Raw genomic sequence first — 16,561 nt, 5'->3', positions numbered from 1 at the left:
GATCTCTGCGAAGTAGAATTGCCTATGAGCTATTTACAAACCTGGTAATTCATTGTCGTATTCTTTACACAATCTGATCTCTTCCAAAATGTGATTTTCTTGATATGAAAAACAATACGGTTCTTCCACACTTTTTATAATTTCATTACAAGGTGAATTCTGTTGTTGCCAATTAAAAGATTCTATCTCCCAAACACTGCAACTACTTTTTTCGGAAGTTTTGTATTCTATGCATTGATTCTTTTCATCGTCTATTTTCTTTATCAAAGATTGTTTAAAATACTTTATTTCCTCCATTATTGCTGCAAGATATGGATCGTTCTGTAGCATTTCATTTTCATTTTTATTTAAAGTTACACATTCCTGACGTTCCAGTTCCACTAGTTCTAGAGAGTTATCGTGTCGACACTCTTCGGTACTTTTGTATTTCTGTACGCTTTCTTGTTTAGTTTCTGGACAGCGAAAATTATCTATTTCAGTTTTCAGTTCATTAAACGTTTTATCTGATGTATTTTTTGTTTTTGCTAGATTTTGTTGTATTTCGTCTTTAAGTCTAGCTAAATACAATTCGGTTTCTTTGGAGATGTCCTCTTCCTGTTCCGTTACTTTAGGAGTGCAGCTTTGATGAAATGCCAATGTAGGACAATAATCAACCTTTTGTTGACATTTTTTCGATTTCGATTGAATATTTGCATTTTTCGAAGTTGAGTTACGATTTGTGCATATAGGGGGATGATTCAGATCCGCAGGTTTTTTGATTGGATTTTGATTGAAATTACTTTTTTGTCCAACATAGTCAGGTAACGGACCGCATTTACAAGATGCTTGAGAAATACTTGGGATCTTTCGATTGGCCTGATTTACGTTACTATTCTGTTTTTGTGAAGAAATATTTCTGCATGAATCAGAGGTTTCAAGGCTTTCGTTAGGATTGTAACAAATACTTTTTAAGGGTTTATTTAATTCGCAAAAATTTGTAGTTCTTTTTTCGCTTTTTTGAAATGCATTTCTATTTTCTAACCGCGAAATAGGTTTAGAACAATAGCATAATGTTCGCTTATCCTTAGCTACAGTGTTTGTATTTAAATATTTTTGTGGTTCCATTCTAACAATCGCAGATTACATTATAAAACATAAATGAGATGGTAATGTCCCTTAAAACATTTTAAACTATTTCTCAACTTAAACGATACACCAACATGCTTCCTAATTTTCTAAATAACAACAAATACTTTGCACACTACGCTTGTAACAATCCATTTGCAGTAAACCTTCTACCACGCTTCTACCAAACAAAAATTTTGACGTAAAGCCATCTTTTTAATGAGGGTACTGCATACTTGTGACATCTGTCAGTAGAAGGTTGAATTTAACAGAAAGTATCTTTTGTTTGCTTTCATATAACAATTTAATTATATACTAGATTCGTTAGACCTTTGACATACGTACGTATATCAATTTAAACACGCCTTACATTTCAAAAATTTAGTTTCATCGTTTATCACTCGTTACCCTTTGAAGAAATCTGTAGCCTTTTTGCTTTGCGCAAGCGTTATGTATTGAATGGTAATTAAAATTTTCTTGTGGTGTCGTGTTTTCCCGCATCATGGTGAATTATTAACCTCAAAAGTTGACGGATAGAAAAACTATAAATTATTTAAAAAAATGAGCGTATCCATCCCTCCAGTCGCTGGAATTGAGAATCTAGAGCCAGAACAAATAAAAACGGTTAATTTTGGAATATCTATAAAGTACTGTATCCTAATTTGTATTTCACTTTTAGTTTAAAGACTTCCTCGTCTCTTATAACAAATTGACCGAAATGTGTTTTAATGATTGTATAGATAATTTTACAAGTAGAAATATCAAAGACAAAGAGGTAAGCAATATGTATAATTTATTTTTTAGGGTATCATGATGTCAGATAACTGAACTTTTCTAGTTTTGCTTGTAGGAAAAGTGTGCTCTCAACTGTTTAGAAAAATTCCTCAAAGTTAATCAACGAATTTCGGAGAGAGTTCACGAATTTCAAGTTTTAGCCAATGAAAATGCAATGGCAGCTGCCCAGAAAATGAAGCAGGGAAGTTAGACATTATAGATGTAGTCATCAATGTTAGTATGTAATATGTACATATATATAGAATGATGTTTTTACTAAATAAGTTGTTACAAAAAACGAATAAAGTCTTTTACAAATAATACCAATAACAGTAGTTGTATATTTTGATTTACACACAACATATTTCTGAAGTTTTCTTTGATTCCTTTTTGAGTGATATTATGTCATTAGTGTTAGACTTATCACCAATATGGTTGTGAAGGGCTGCTTGTAGTAAACATTCAAAGGCTGCTTCTAAAAACGATACAAAATTGATATACATGTATATATATATATACATGTGCTAACATGTACTGTCTGTCTACCTCATGATAAAATGATGGCCTTTTTTATATATACCATTCAATTAACAGATACAAATAGATAAAAGGGTAGCTAATCAATCGATAATAGTTAACACGTCCGAAACATGTAGGGTAATAAAGAGATATTGTAGTATAAAATAATGTGTACTCTATGTGATTTACGAAATTGGGACATTTAAAGTCTCTTGTCTATAATAGATCATTTTTCATATGCGCTTAAAGCAGGGCTATGTCTGGATAAAAATTCGGAAGGAGCAAAGCTCAATCTTGGCTCTCTCCTCCTACTACAATTTCAATGTAGTAACGTAATATTTCAATATTGTAAGTCTCTTGCGCTCCTTGACTTAAGCGCATAAGGATGGGCACCCCCTTCAGCCCTCCCTCTAAACATGGCCCTGTCAAGAAGTATGGATGAATGTTTATTATGATCTGCACCTGTGGTACGCTAAGGGAGGGGGCGGCGCTCCCCAGACCTTTGGTCTTGGTGGGCCTTTTCCATGAAATTATAAAGAAGGTCAAAATACGTTCATATAATAGGCAGTTTGGACTTTGTAGTTAGAGGCCTCGTATGTATGCAAAATATAAACGTAGGTGGCTACCTACTTATTTATTATTTATGAGGTTATGGTAATTATCAGTTCATCAGTAAATTTACGTAAAATGTTGCATGAAGCGTTTTTTGATATCCATATCTACCCCATGCCCCTCCTTCATTTGCCCCTGAATACGCTATAGCCCCCATGGAAGCCTCTACTGCCCACTGGGGCAATATCGGCCACTTTTGGAACTATATTACATCAGTTCAAACGGTAGTTAAATTTCACTATCTGTCGATTGCACATTTCGTTCTATTTTTCTTTTTTTTTTGTCCTTAAATTAAGGATCAAACCTGAACACGAATTTGGCATTAGGCCATAACGTACTTTTGGACTTTGATATGATAATATTGTAAATCTTTTCTAATATGCTCATTCCAAAACTTGGAAACTTGGTTCCTTGGTTGTTTCGTGAATGGTTTGGAGTTCTCAAAATGTTGTCATCACACACAAAAGTTACTCACCAATATTGGTGTTTTCTTTTGCCGATGTTATAAACCAGTTTAAAATCTTTTGCTCTTTACAAAAATCCACAATTTCGTTGGGAATATTGCAGTAGTTTACATCCCCTTTATTAGCTAAAATTACCACAGGCAATGGCTCTTCGTTCTGTAATGTTACTTTTCGGCGTAAATCTGAAAGCCACTAAATTTTCAATGGAAAATCATTTGAGTTGTGAATAATGCGAACTCACTTTTTTAACTGAGTGATACGTTTCTGGTCTTGATAAATCAAAAACGATTGCTGCAGCAACCCTAAAGAAATTCCTTTACTTTTGTATGGTAATTAAAAAGAATAAACGTTCCTGTATAATTTAAAATAAAATTGTACATATGTTTCTTATTCTGTTTTTTAATTACAGTTTTTACGATTTCAATTTAAATATTTTTAATAAACAATATTGTAATATTAATCAGATATTAAAACTTTTCTTGGGATTATTCTTCATAAACTTAGTGCAAGTGTAGTTCAATAATTGTTGCCCTACTTACGCATATTTGTAATAAACTCGAGTTAAAGAGCCAAATCGCTCATTGCCGGCTATATCCCATAACTGTAAATGAACTAAAGTGTTTTCATCCACCATTAATGACTTTATAGCAAAATCAGCTCCAATTGTCATTTTATAAACAGATGAAAACGTTCCTAAAATTATATCAAATTATAGTGTCCTACATAGTAGTAATTAAAACTTAAATATTAAATAACAATAAAGCGAATTCAGGAAATTATTTTTAAATCCAGATGATCCGTCGTCGGCAACTGGGACTGATATCTCAATTTCGGTCCAAGTTGTCGACGCAGTATTCCTATCCAGCGAAGATTTTAGCCGAAACGTCTGGACTTTAAATTAAATTTTCATTTTAACCACGGTCCACCAGTTGGAATCTTAATTCCTACTAGGTATCCAACATTTGCGGCTTTAGATTTCAGCAGACAAATGATCGTTATAAAATTTACTATTGAAAGAGCAACAATATTTCCACAGTATAAAAATTATCATTTTTTGACGTTTTTGCGTTGCTTTTAATGTTCATTTTACTTATAACCCTTTTTCAAACAGGAAAAATAATCGAACGTTATTATGAAATTAATAATTCAGGCGCGAAAGAATTTCTTAACATTTCCTAATGGTAATGAATTGTTTGGCTTACTTTTTATTGATTGAAATAAAACTATTCGAGGAATGCGGTAAATATCGATTTTGAAATATGTACATGAACTTATTGTAAATGGGATCAACCATTTCTCATAAAATTAAAAAAGAGAATATAAACTATAATTAAGATTAATTCGCAACAATAATTAGTGGGTATAATAACCTTTTTAAAGCAAATAATAATAAAAATTATCTTTTAACTGATAAATTGCCGACTATAAGTGAATTTTTAGTGCAAATATATACTGACCTTCAGCGTATCGCTTTATAATAGATGTTTTCCCTAAAATCATAAATGAAAATGTGTATGAACTTTAAACGATAAAATTCCTTACCAACACCGAAATCGCCTATTACCAGAAATTTGAACAGCAATTCGTTCTTTTGACCCAGTAAGGACTCTGATAATATTTGCGCTTTTTTATTGTTGTCCATGTTCTTTTTTTGTTTATTATCAGGTTTCTTCGATAAGATATTGAAAACTTAACTTTATTGATACACTTTTGATTTTAACAATAAAAACTGTGGACTTTTTGATTAACAATAGTCACAATGTAACTTACGCAAAACACAGCCAGAGTGTACCTAAAGCTATAGCTTAATAAAAGTTTTGACAAGTTCCAAGTTCCAACCGTAAAGCTGCTTAAGGGTAGGGAGGGAGCAAAATACTCCCGATTTTTTAAATATTATCGATTATTCAAAATCTGTTTTGTTTTATAGTGGCTACAGGAATGGTCTAACTAACACGTATTACGTCCACATTGAACTATTCCAATGGTATTTTGCTGTGCATCGTTATTGCGCTGCATTTCTTGTTATTTGAGAATGAAACTCGAGATAAACGCTTTAAACTCTATTTATAAATTTCATATAATCATCAGTCCTTGTTGATGGCATCTACTTTTCATTACAGTCCAGTAAAAAGAAAGTTTAAATCATTATCAAAGCTATCAGGCTGATTTTTTGACTAAAAGTTTGTTTTGACACACAAATCAAGTAGCAAGTGTTAAAAAATGAAAGTTGACCTGGTAGAGATTTTAAAAAAGTAAAAATTACTTAAAAAAACTACTTTAGAAAATATATAAATAGATAGAGATAATAAAATAAATTACAAAAACGGCTTGAATCACTTTCGAAGAATTTGTAATATTTTTTGAAATATTTGCATTTAAAAAATGTTGTACAGCAGATCGCTATGTTAAAAACACTATCAAAAAGAACCTTTGGACAAAAATCAACCTGCTACCTTTCATGATGATTTAAACGCTTCCTTTACGAAACTATAGGGTTGTTCGGAAAGTCATTTCGTTTTTTTTTTGTGTAAATGAAAGACAGTTTTCGTATAATAAACAAATACTTTATTAAATTATATATTGACCGTTCTGGTCCAACACCTTTNAAGCCTTGCTATATGAGCTCTCAAAGCATATAAAAATTATACGGCTTAAATGTGAAGTTGGGTGCAAAAGAATATAATTAAATCCTCTGTTGGGAAAAAACGAAATGACTTTCCGAACAACCCGATAGTATGAAATAAATCTTTATAACCAGTTGTTTGGCTCAAAAATTCATTTACAAATATTTAGGATGGAGCTTCAGGTTGGACAAAGTATTTTTGTGCGAGTGTCCAGCCATCACGTCAGAGATGGACCACCTACTTCGACGGTTTCCCTTCCTTAATACTCCCTTCTTCCCCCACACTCAACCATTTCTCCAATTCAACCTCTTCCCAATCTCAACCTTTCCATTTCCTTCCCGGGGATGAGCAACCTTAAGGTTTATCTCCACACTCGAGGAGGGGTTTGAGTCGGTAAAAATCCGACACTACCTCCCCTCAGGAGGTGTCATTTGAAGATTTTCCCCTTCTCGAGAAACTGCGGAATGTAAGTTGACGAGAAAACCATCGAACGAACGCATTTCCTACGAACGTCTTAAAGAAAAGGGGTCTTCCATAAAGCATATAGCCCGTCAGAGGGGGGAGGGACTTGACAAAAGGCTACGTTGAACCACTTTGGGGAAGGGGGGGTTTAAGTCAAACTTACGTAACTTCATGTAAATATACTACTTTCAAATTTGTGTTTTTAAATACTGCACCTTTCCAGTTAAGCGTATGAGATTTTCAACATTACTTTGTTTAGCTACTGCTGTGTATTTGACAAATGAGATTTGGCACATGTCGTGATCTTTTTTTATAAAGCCTGTAAATATAACCTACATAGGTTTAGGGAACAGGGGGGTTGGGCGAAGAGCAGTGGAAAACCATGTGGGGGAGGAGAGAGTCTAAAAGTATCAAAATTGGGGCTATGTGGTTTATGAAAGGTCCCTAAGAAAAAGTTGTAGAGCTTAGAAGGGGTTATAAGAATAAAGGCTTTCATGGTCGGAATCCATAGTAGAATAAAGATTTGGGCTACATTAGGGCCATGCTCTAACTGAACTATTCTGTCCAGACGTTTCGTCGGGTAATGCGGTTGACATCCTCAGTGGTAGTGCTGCGTTGACAACGCGAACGTAGATTATATCTCGAAGTCTCGACAATCTCGTTCACGTTGTCAACGCAGTACTACCATTGAAGATGTCAGCTGCAGTAGCCGACGAAACGTCTGGACAGAATAGTTCACTTAGACCACGACCCTATAGCCCGATCTTTATTCTACTTAGAAGGGGTTGTAAAAAAAAAAGTCTGCTATGACAGGTATTTTAATGTTAATTCACAAACTGATAAAATGTGATCATCATCTAATCACAAACCGAATTCCAAGCAGACTAAGCCGCGAGTACATCTAATGTACAATAAAATAGTGCGACGATTTTTTGATATTTTAAGAATATGCAATAACATTAATATAAGATATAGAGAAAAAAATAATTTTTCTGGCTTATCAATTTTTATTTTTATTAGTTAAACAAATCACAAATTGGGATTGTAGTAAACAGTTATTATAAATTAAATAACTTAAATGGAAATTCAATGCCGTTAATATTAAATGAAATAAATAAAATTTGGCACACAAAGTGGTTTAATATCAATGAACGATTAATAAAAATAGAGAGCGAGTGCAAGAGAGGGAAAGAGAGAGCTATCGTTACAGTTGTTGTTCCACATAAGTCAGCACATTACGGAGGAGATGTTTCTCGATTTCTCTCATCCTGATGCTTAGCTGCATATTTTCTGACATTTGAGTACCATTAACTAATTGAGTATTTTCATCTGAAGAGTATTTGTAAGCAGATAAAAGCAACTTTAAACGCGTTTGCAAGAACTCCCAACATTTAGTCTGCAAATTGCTATCGAATTTGCATTCTCGGAGTTTAAGACTGTCAACTTTACCATCAACCTTCAGATAATTCTCTAAAGTATCTATTAAAAAAAAGTATTTTTATTATAAATTTATGTAAGTATACACAATGCAGGGTGGTTTAAGTAAAATGAGACATAGAATAACTGCAGTCTAGACATAAAAATAATTTGATTCAACCACATATGCTTTAGCAAAATATTGATTTTGCAGATACAGTCAAACTTCCCTAACTAGAGCTTCCTAAATACAGCCAGTTATGCTCCAAATAGAGAAAAATTGAGTTAAGAAAAATGTTTGCTTTACTGTCAAACTTTTTAATTTAATACATAATCCTAAAATGTAGCATCGTACTACAGATGGCGTTTACCGCGCCATTTGTGGTATTTTTTTATTTTTGTTTCGAATACATCGCCTCCACTGTCGTTATGCCCACCTGTAATAACTAATTATTTAAGTATTTTGTTCGTATTGTCTTTATTATCAATAATAAAATTGTATTACCATTTTATCAATAATGTATCAAACGGACAGAAACAACGAAACTACTTAAAGCTCTTTTTTTATAAAAATTACTTTGGTACTGTATAATGATACTGATGTAATTAATATTGATTATTAAATATAGCAGAGTAATTTTACTTAGAAGTTGTAAACAGATAGTTATTCTATATTCCAGTTTATATAATAAAGCACCCTATATAGAGGAGATGAATACCACATACAACCAAGAACTAGACACAGCTGTAATCGTAATGTTTGTATTTGTAGGTATGTATTATAGGATAATTTCTACCTATGTAGAGTTGTAAAAATAAAATAAAACGTTAAAAAACACCACTGAAACTTTCTAAAAGTTTTAACCACATAAGAGCGAAGATCCCATAACATGACTCCAATGGCGAAATGTTCGAGACGCCTGAACTTGGTTGTTTCTTGACCGATTTCTACATTTATTTTTTCTAAAAGTGTCTACGCGATAAAAAGAAGCCGGAATTCAGATTTTTGACCAAATAGAAAATTTATTAGTGATTAAAGTTTGTCTATGGGAAATCCCATGTTATACAAAATCCGCGTGCTTTGCTCATTTACTGAATGTTCTGTTCCAATTAGTTAAGCCTTCTCATTTCCAGTCAAAAAATAGAAAATCGGCTCTCTGAAATTGATGTAATGTTCAGTTAAAAACCCCATTATAATGAGATATAAGAGTTATGACTAAAGTGACCACATGTCCTGATTTTGGTGGGACAGTCCCGCTTAATGGTGACTGTACTGCGTCCCACCGATTTTTAAAAATGTCCCGCGTTTTAGAAAATATCTGCATTTCTTTTTTTAAATATACTGTAAAAATATATTACCTATTATTTGTTAAGTATTATGGTGAATATAAAGAAATAAAAAATACATAAATAAAAAACACATAAAATGGATGCAGAGTAAACTAAATTAGGCAATGTACTGAGTTAGATTTACTCGGTGGTGTTCGATCACTGTAGTTACGTCTTGGCTTAATTCAGATAAGTACATTTTTGTACAAGTATATGAATGTATACAATAAAATGTATATAACTAAATTGTAATTCTCATTTCATCCCGTTTGTCCCACTTTGTCTCAATGAAAATGTGGTCACTTTAGTTATGACATACGTATTTGTCTCGCGCTTGTTATTATAATTTGATCTCTATGGCTGATGAACAATGGGTTTACAATACAAAATGTTTTTAATTTTGTTAGAATTGAAAAAGCTTCGCTTCAACATATGCTGCAGTGAAGCACCATGCTTAGTAACTGTGGCGACCCTAGTAATTTATGTTTTAATTTAGTCGAACTGGGCTATAGTTATTTAAAGAATACACTTGCAACAGTATCTGTTTTTCCAAGAACAGGAAGTTAAAGATAAGGTTTCATATTACGGTATGTCGTAATTGCGCCCCACGGTAATTACTCTAAAAATTTTTATGGCATGTGCTGATAATTTCCCCTAATACTACTGCATATTTACATCCTAACAAATTTTTGTGTATTGTATACAATACAATATACATAACAATAACTCAAATTCGCTAAAATGTTTTGGTAGAAGTGGTAACTGCAACTGACAAGCATAATTTATATATTTCCGTATGTTACTAACATTGGCTGTTGCCACCATCATCATCATCATAAGGTCATCAGTCCTAAGACTGGTTGGACACGCACCTCCACTCTTTCCTATATTGAGCTAAACTTCGCATTTCCCTAAAACTAGAACAACCCATATCCTTAACTATTTACGAATAGTAATCTAATCTAGGTCTACCTCTACCCCTCATAACTCCCGTTTCTGCCTCTAATATGTCTCTGACTAGATCTTCATGTCTGAGAAGGTGTTCTATTAACCTATCTCGCCTATTTCTTATTGACTTACATAGAGTCCTTTGTTCTCTTACTCTTTCTAATACCTCTTCATTTCTAACCCTCTATATCCATGGTATCCTCATCATTCGTCTTTAACACCACACTTCGAACGCTTCTAACATTTTCCAAACTTATTTAATTCCACTTCTTTTTTCTCAAAAGTTTTTCTCAAATATTTTCAGTGGCTTCTAGTTTAGCGCTGTTACAAACAGCTTCTTTGTTTGTATTGCACATACTCACTTCATGATGGTGACCAAGAATCTGTTTGAAAATTCTTATTTTCCTTTCGTCATATATTAAAGATGCTTTACAATGAAATTTCTTTACAGGGTACAATCGCCCCATGTTAGATAATAATAGTTGTATATCTTTATTACAGTAATGACATTAAGGGGTGTCATCGTGCTATCCCCCTTGGAGGTTCTTCCATCTCTGATGATGGATGTGGACTCAGGAATCAGGACACCATCAGTTCACCTACTGGCCCCGAAAGCCTTTACCAATTTTTCTTTAATTTTTTGTAAATAGTTAATTGTCAACTTTATACATCTACAGCTCTGCAGTTTGTCGCAATGCTCTAAACCAAAATTGATAATACGGAGAAAATGAAAAACGAAAATTTACCTAAATATTAAGGCGATATTTGCAATTTATTCCACCAGCCCGTTGCTTGGTAAGTGAAAATAATAAAAATTAGAATTTCAACCCGAATTTGTAAAAATAAAATCCCAGCAAATACAAATTTACTAGGTATTTTAGTTGATATTACAAATTAAATTGTAATAAGTAAGAAACTTGAAATAATTTTTAAAACAANTTTATTCTTATTTATTATTTTCTTTTTATCATAAGTGTTTTATTAATGTCAATTAATTATAGTATGTGCTTTTCTCCGACATTAGCAACGGTTTTTCTTATGTACAATATTAACGCCTAAACCTATTCATGAGAAAGCCCAAAAACCTAGCCGAAACGTCAAACATGCTTTAATAATAAACAAAAAAATTTTATCTTTAAAAACATCTTTAACAAATTAGGGGAGATTTGAATATCAGAATTAGCATACTCTGAAGAATTATAAGAGGGGAAGTACCGCATTCAGCAGTATGTATTGTCAAAGTTGTACATAAAAAGCAGGTTTTGTGATTATATGAATAAATCGATTTTATATCGTTACAAACTGCTTGGCAGCCATTGTTTAAATTAGTTTATTACTGCAATTTGGAATAATTGTTTAAAATAATCTTATGCATTCATATCAATTACTATTATCGCAGAAATAAGAAATGCTTTATATTAAACATTTTTGTTCATGATACTGACCAATTTAACGTGTTAGAACCAAATGGTTATTTCATAACGAGCAATTGTTTTAGCTTTTCTTTTAAGAATCAATGAAGGAAGTAGGATTTTGTGAAAACAAATTCTACCAAATGTAACAGCAGATGTTAAACGTTATATGTATGAATTAGATATATAGGTTGATACTGACCGCAATTATTATAGCAAGCTTGTTTTTTACACTAATAAAGCTATTTGGCAGTGATGTTCGAAAGTAAAAAGTAGCGTAATTGATAGATATACCGTAATTATTTTTTATATTATTATTAAGAAAGAAAGTCATCACCATTCAGATTTTAATCATATTAGACCGCTTGTTACAATTACCTTTTTAAAAATGTAGCTTTTTTACCATAATATAGTAGTAGTAACTTCTTGAAAAAATCAGAATCTTAATGTTCGTCTTGACTTGAAGTAAAAAAAGATAAATTTTTAAAAAATTGATCTCATCATGAGCGGCTTTAGGTCTGAAAATTTATTCAAGAGTCACGCTCATTGAGTACCAACAAAAAAAAAAGTTTAAAAAAATTCAAGACCCAGCAAAATCTAAAAAATATAAGATCGACGTGAAACACGCCACACACAAAACAACCTTCATTTTTTGTTTTAAACAAAAGAAGTTGAATTGAAATATTTGTTTTACGTTGTATGTGGTATTCATTCTCCATTTTTTTTTACAAAAACAGTGCTTACCATTATCCATACTAAAAACTCTCAAAAAAGCTAACAAATCGCCGTCAATCGGTTCGGGACCTTTCCGAATCAAAAAATCAAATGTGTTGATTGATAGTTTTTCTAACAACTGAATACGCTTTCCGCGTAAAGGATCATTTTTACTGATTCCAAGTTTTAACCAATAACCATCATGAATGTTATCTTCGTAAACGAATCTAAAAGAACAACAATGTTCTTTTTTGTATGTAGGTTACTGCGCCAATTGACAACAAATGTATAGAGAAATTAGTTACAATAAAAATATAGAATAACGAATAAATATGTTGGCATTATATAGAAAATTGTTCGAAGAAAAAAAAAAGGAAAAAGTGAAAACGTATTGAAGTATACTGAAAGAAACCGTGTAAATAGATTTTAATAACAATAAACCTCTTAAATTCATACTGAAAATTAAAAAATGATAATTTATTTCGAATGATTTGATTTGTCAATTACTTTATCTCATTATAAATAATAGAAATAGCTAAACACAAGGAAAATATATTTTCACTATGGTAAAGAATTATTTACCAGAGCACCCTTAAGGATGTTTGGGAGGTATGTTAAAATGCTACGAGACAAATAAAAATTTGGAATAACGTTCCTCATTCAATTCCAAAACTCCTGTAAAAATTACAAATCGATTTACTAAACCGTTAAAAAGTTATTGAGATTTTAAAAAATTGTAATTTTACACGTCATTTTATGGAGATTCGTTGACTGAACAGAGTAAATTTATTTTNTAATTTAGAGCACTTTTTCTTATATAGTACACCTATAAGCGAAATCTAGGCCGATTTCGTGATATGGGGGAGGGGGGAAATGTCGACGTAATCGCTCGGTTTTGACGGTGTAATATACTCAAAATACTCCAACTTCTGGGAAAAATAGTGGCAGAAAAAATTCATGGGTCATACTCCCGTTCGTAAATAAAAGAAAAGTAAAACTTAACCAGATATAACAAAATACAATATTTCCCGTGATTTTTTTCTGCCACTACTTTTCAGTAATTTTATACATAAAGGGAGGGATGGTATTGGCGTACGTTTTCGGTAATATATTTACTCCTCATACAAATAAAAAGAGAACAGACATATGTATTTTCATATATGTTAAAATGTTTGAGTCTAACTTTTGGAAAGTATGCTAATCAGTATCAAGAATCATTACTACGTTGAACGAGGTTTTGTTTGAATTTTAAATTTTAAAACTGTTACTCTTTAATTCTGCAATTTCAGTTTCATTATTATAACACTTTCAAAAATTCTGCACCATCAGACCCAAACTTTTTAATAGTTTGTATTCAGACTGTTGGTTTCGATGTTCTACGCTCAAGGAATTAAATAGCTTTCTTTAAGCATTGTACTAATACAGCCAACTTCCCTCATATTAATAGATTTCTTAAAGAATTGTAGAAAGCTGGAAAGTGAATTACACAATAATTCACCATTTACATGGGTACGGTATCGGAATAATTCTTTTTATCAATAATAACAAGTACTATACTTCGTTTACTTTCTGTAGCGATGTGACCTTCAGTTTCACCGGCGCAAAGTAGAAAAAAACAGCACTAGGCCAGAAAAGGAAGGAGACAACTCTCGGCCAAACTCTTAACCGATGAGGAGCGTATAATCCGTACAGTACTGCACAGAAAAATTGACCATTTTATCCACTACAATTGCATTGCTCAAATGTGCTGTTATTGGTACAATTTACTACTGAAAATATCAACGGGATGTTTATTTATATTTGAAGACATATTAAAAGCTTTAACGCTTGTTTTCGACTCGCACTACTATTCATGATTGAACAAAACTTTTGGCAGGTACTGTATGAAAAAGTATGTTNAATTTATATATTTCCGTATGTTACTAACATTGGCTGTTGCCACCATCATCATCATCATAAGGTCATCAGTCCTAAGACTGGTTGGACACGCACCTCCACTCTTTCCTATATTGAGCTAAACTTCGCATTTCCCTAAAACTAGAACAACCCATATCCTTAACTATTTACGAATAGTAATCTAATCTAGGTCTACCTCTACCCCTCATAACTCCCGTTTCTGCCTCTAATATGTCTCTGACTAGATCTTCATGTCTGAGAAGGTGTTCTATTAACCTATCTCGCCTATTTCTTATTGACTTACATAGAGTCCTTTGTTCTCTTACTCTTTCTAATACCTCTTCATTTCTAACCCTCTATATCCATGGTATCCTCATCATTCGTCTTTAACACCACACTTCGAACGCTTCTAACATTTTCCAAACTTATTTAATTCCACTTCTTTTTTCTCAAAAGTTTTTCTCAAATATTTTCAGTGGCTTCTAGTTTAGCGCTGTTACAAACAGCTTCTTTGTTTGTATTGCACATACTCACTTCATGATGGTGACCAAGAATCTGTTTGAAAATTCTTATTTTCCTTTCGTCATATATTAAAGATGCTTTACAATGAAATTTCTTTACAGGGTACAATCGCCCCATGTTAGATAATAATAGTTGTATATCTTTATTACAGTAATGACATTAAGGGGTGTCATCGTGCTATCCCCCTTGGAGGTTCTTCCATCTCTGATGATGGATGTGGACTCAGGAATCAGGACACCATCAGTTCACCTACTGGCCCCGAAAGCCTTTACCAATTTTTCTTTAATTTTTTGTAAATAGTTAATTGTCAACTTTATACATCTACAGCTCTGCAGTTTGTCGCAATGCTCTAAACCAAAATTGATAATACGGAGAAAATGAAAAACGAAAATTTACCTAAATATTAAGGCGATATTTGCAATTTATTCCACCAGCCCGTTGCTTGGTAAGTGAAAATAATAAAAATTAGAATTTCAACCCGAATTTGTAAAAATAAAATCCCAGCAAATACAAATTTACTAGGTATTTTAGTTGATATTACAAATTAAATTGTAATAAGTAAGAAACTTGAAATAATTTTTAAAACAATATGTCAAAATTGAGATTATTACAAGTTATCTAATAAATTCTACTATTTTTACAGCAAATTCAGTCATTTAAAATCGAAAATTGTAATTCTTGCTTTGTCACAAAAATTTAGTTTTCTTCATGTACCCTAAGTGTAACTCCTTGTTGGAGTAACCTCTAGGAACCCCACACACTCTATTTTAACATGGTTTGTTAAATGTTGCAAAAAAAAACGAAAAAGCGATTAGTTGGTGAAATGAGCGCTTTTCTAATTACAACGTTCCAAGTTGCGTAATATCATCGGCAAACGAAGGCAAAAGCCTTTTAGTAAATTGCTTCTTCTGTATGGTAGTTAGTCGGCGCCGCTTTGTTTTTCTGCTCGTTATCTTGTTTCCATTATTGGACGTATTAGTTACCTGGGTCTTAGTGGGCCGCGATGAAATCTTTGCTGCTTCTTTTCTACCTGTAAACGTAACTGATTTGATCAGGTCCCTCAGGTAGCACTCTCATGTTCGATGAAACGTAATCATGCAATCGACTGTAGTATTAAACCTTATTCGGTTATCCTTTATAATGAAGGGTGGGGGGGGTACTCTGTACATTACGTATGTTTAATTACTGTATTTAACGTAATGGGCAACAAGATTTTTATATGGATTCCTGTTTTCACTTTTGATCGCTTTGTACAAATTTATGGTATGCAGTACAATGATTTCCTGATTGAAAAATTGTTAAGCATCCGCGCTGAATCCTGCCTTCGTATCCCTATCTCAATCCTTTGGCAGAATGCTGTATTGAAGCTGTTGTGACCCTGATGTGGATAACTACATCAGGGCCACATCCATAGAAATGTCACATCCCTTTACCGGTACGTATGTCAATGAAGCTTTATGCCAAATAATTTGATCAAACCAGTGGCGGATTATCCATAAGGCATAGTAGGCGTATGCCTAGGGGCGCAAGGATAAAAAGGGGCGCGCGCGGAAGTTTTTAAACCTAAAAAAAGAAAAATAAGGAAGTACCTAATAAAAAAAAGTATTTTGCAAAATATATGACCGCCAGAGGGGCGTTTATGAGGTGCTAGCCTAGAGCGCTCTCGACATTTAATCCGCCTCTGCTGACGACCTTATGATGATGATGATTTATAATAGACCTTTTGAGGTTTTTTTTGTACGTCAGTATATATCTTCTGTTGGAT

General features: G+C 32.7%; 4 protein-coding genes across 5 annotated transcripts in view; 1 reads left to right on the top strand and 3 right to left on the bottom strand.

Moving 5' to 3' along the window:
• The window catches only part of LOC108742727, a 55,187-nt gene extending 53,845 nt beyond the window's left edge, over positions 1–1,342 (bottom strand). The window contains exon 1 of the mRNA XM_018478027.1: positions 42–1,342. Coding sequence (XP_018333529.1) covers positions 42–1,104 — 1,063 coding nt within the window. The 5' untranslated portion in view covers positions 1,105–1,342. The remainder of the gene's footprint in view (positions 1–41) is intronic.
• A 177-nt stretch (positions 1,343–1,519) lies between these two features.
• On the top strand, positions 1,520–2,199 carry LOC108742725 (mitochondrial import inner membrane translocase subunit Tim9-like). Its single transcript, XM_018478026.1, has 3 exons — positions 1,520–1,728; positions 1,784–1,879; positions 1,955–2,199. Exons 1-3 carry the CDS (start codon positions 1,666–1,668, stop codon positions 2,087–2,089), a joined length of 294 nt encoding a protein of 97 aa, XP_018333528.1. The 5' UTR covers positions 1,520–1,665; the 3' UTR covers positions 2,090–2,199.
• Positions 2,111–5,685, bottom strand: LOC108742724 (ras-related protein Rab-32B-like). Its single transcript, XM_018478025.1, has 6 exons — positions 5,016–5,685; positions 4,931–4,963; positions 4,013–4,166; positions 3,715–3,775; positions 3,485–3,665; positions 2,111–2,353 (listed from the first exon to the last, which is right to left on the bottom strand). The coding sequence occupies exons 1-6, from the start codon at positions 5,113–5,115 to the stop codon at positions 2,229–2,231; spliced, it is 654 nt and encodes a 217-aa protein (XP_018333527.1). The 5' UTR covers positions 5,116–5,685; the 3' UTR covers positions 2,111–2,228.
• Positions 5,686–7,557: 1,872 nt separating this feature from the next.
• LOC108742732 (histone-lysine N-methyltransferase setd3) overlaps positions 7,558–16,561 on the bottom strand; it is an 82,149-nt gene continuing 73,145 nt past the window's right edge. For both annotated transcript variants that reach the window (XM_025974285.1, XM_018478033.1), the window contains 2 exons: positions 12,409–12,605; positions 7,558–8,038 (listed from right to left, as the gene is read on the bottom strand). In XM_025974285.1, coding sequence (XP_025830070.1) covers positions 7,764–8,038; positions 12,409–12,605 — 472 coding nt within the window. In that variant the 3' untranslated portion in view covers positions 7,558–7,763. The remainder of the gene's footprint in view (positions 8,039–12,408; positions 12,606–16,561) is intronic.

The sequence above is a fragment of the Agrilus planipennis genome, unplaced genomic scaffold (genome assembly GCF_000699045.2).
Source record: "Agrilus planipennis isolate EAB-ADULT unplaced genomic scaffold, Apla_2.0 scaffold109, whole genome shotgun sequence".
NCBI classification, from domain to species: Eukaryota; Metazoa; Arthropoda; class Insecta; order Coleoptera; family Buprestidae; genus Agrilus; species Agrilus planipennis.
The sequence above is the reverse complement of the archived record's forward strand: the minus strand, read 5'-3'. Positions and strand labels throughout refer to the sequence as shown.

Excerpts from the sequence above, each read along its gene's own strand:
- LOC108742725 (XM_018478026.1), top strand. The coding sequence starts at position 1,666 with ATGAGCGTATCCATCCCTCCAGTCGCTGGAATTGAGAATCTAGAGCCA. Across the intron at positions 1,729-1,783 it reads AGCCAGAACAAATAAAAACG|TTTAAAGACTTCCTCGTCTC; the intron begins GTTAATTTTGGA and ends TTTCACTTTTAG. Across the intron at positions 1,880-1,954 it reads GAAATATCAAAGACAAAGAG|GAAAAGTGTGCTCTCAACTG; the intron begins GTAAGCAATATG and ends TTTTGCTTGTAG.
- LOC108742724 (XM_018478025.1), bottom strand. The coding sequence starts at position 5,115 with ATGGACAACAATAAAAAAGCGCAAATATTATCAGAGTCCTTACTGGGT. Across the intron at positions 4,964-5,015 it reads AATAGGCGATTTCGGTGTTG|GGAAAACATCTATTATAAAG; the intron begins GTAAGGAATTTT and ends TTATGATTTTAG. Across the intron at positions 2,354-3,484 it reads AAAAGAAAACACCAATATTG|AAGCAGCCTTTGAATGTTTA; the intron begins GTGAGTAACTTT and ends TATCGTTTTTAG.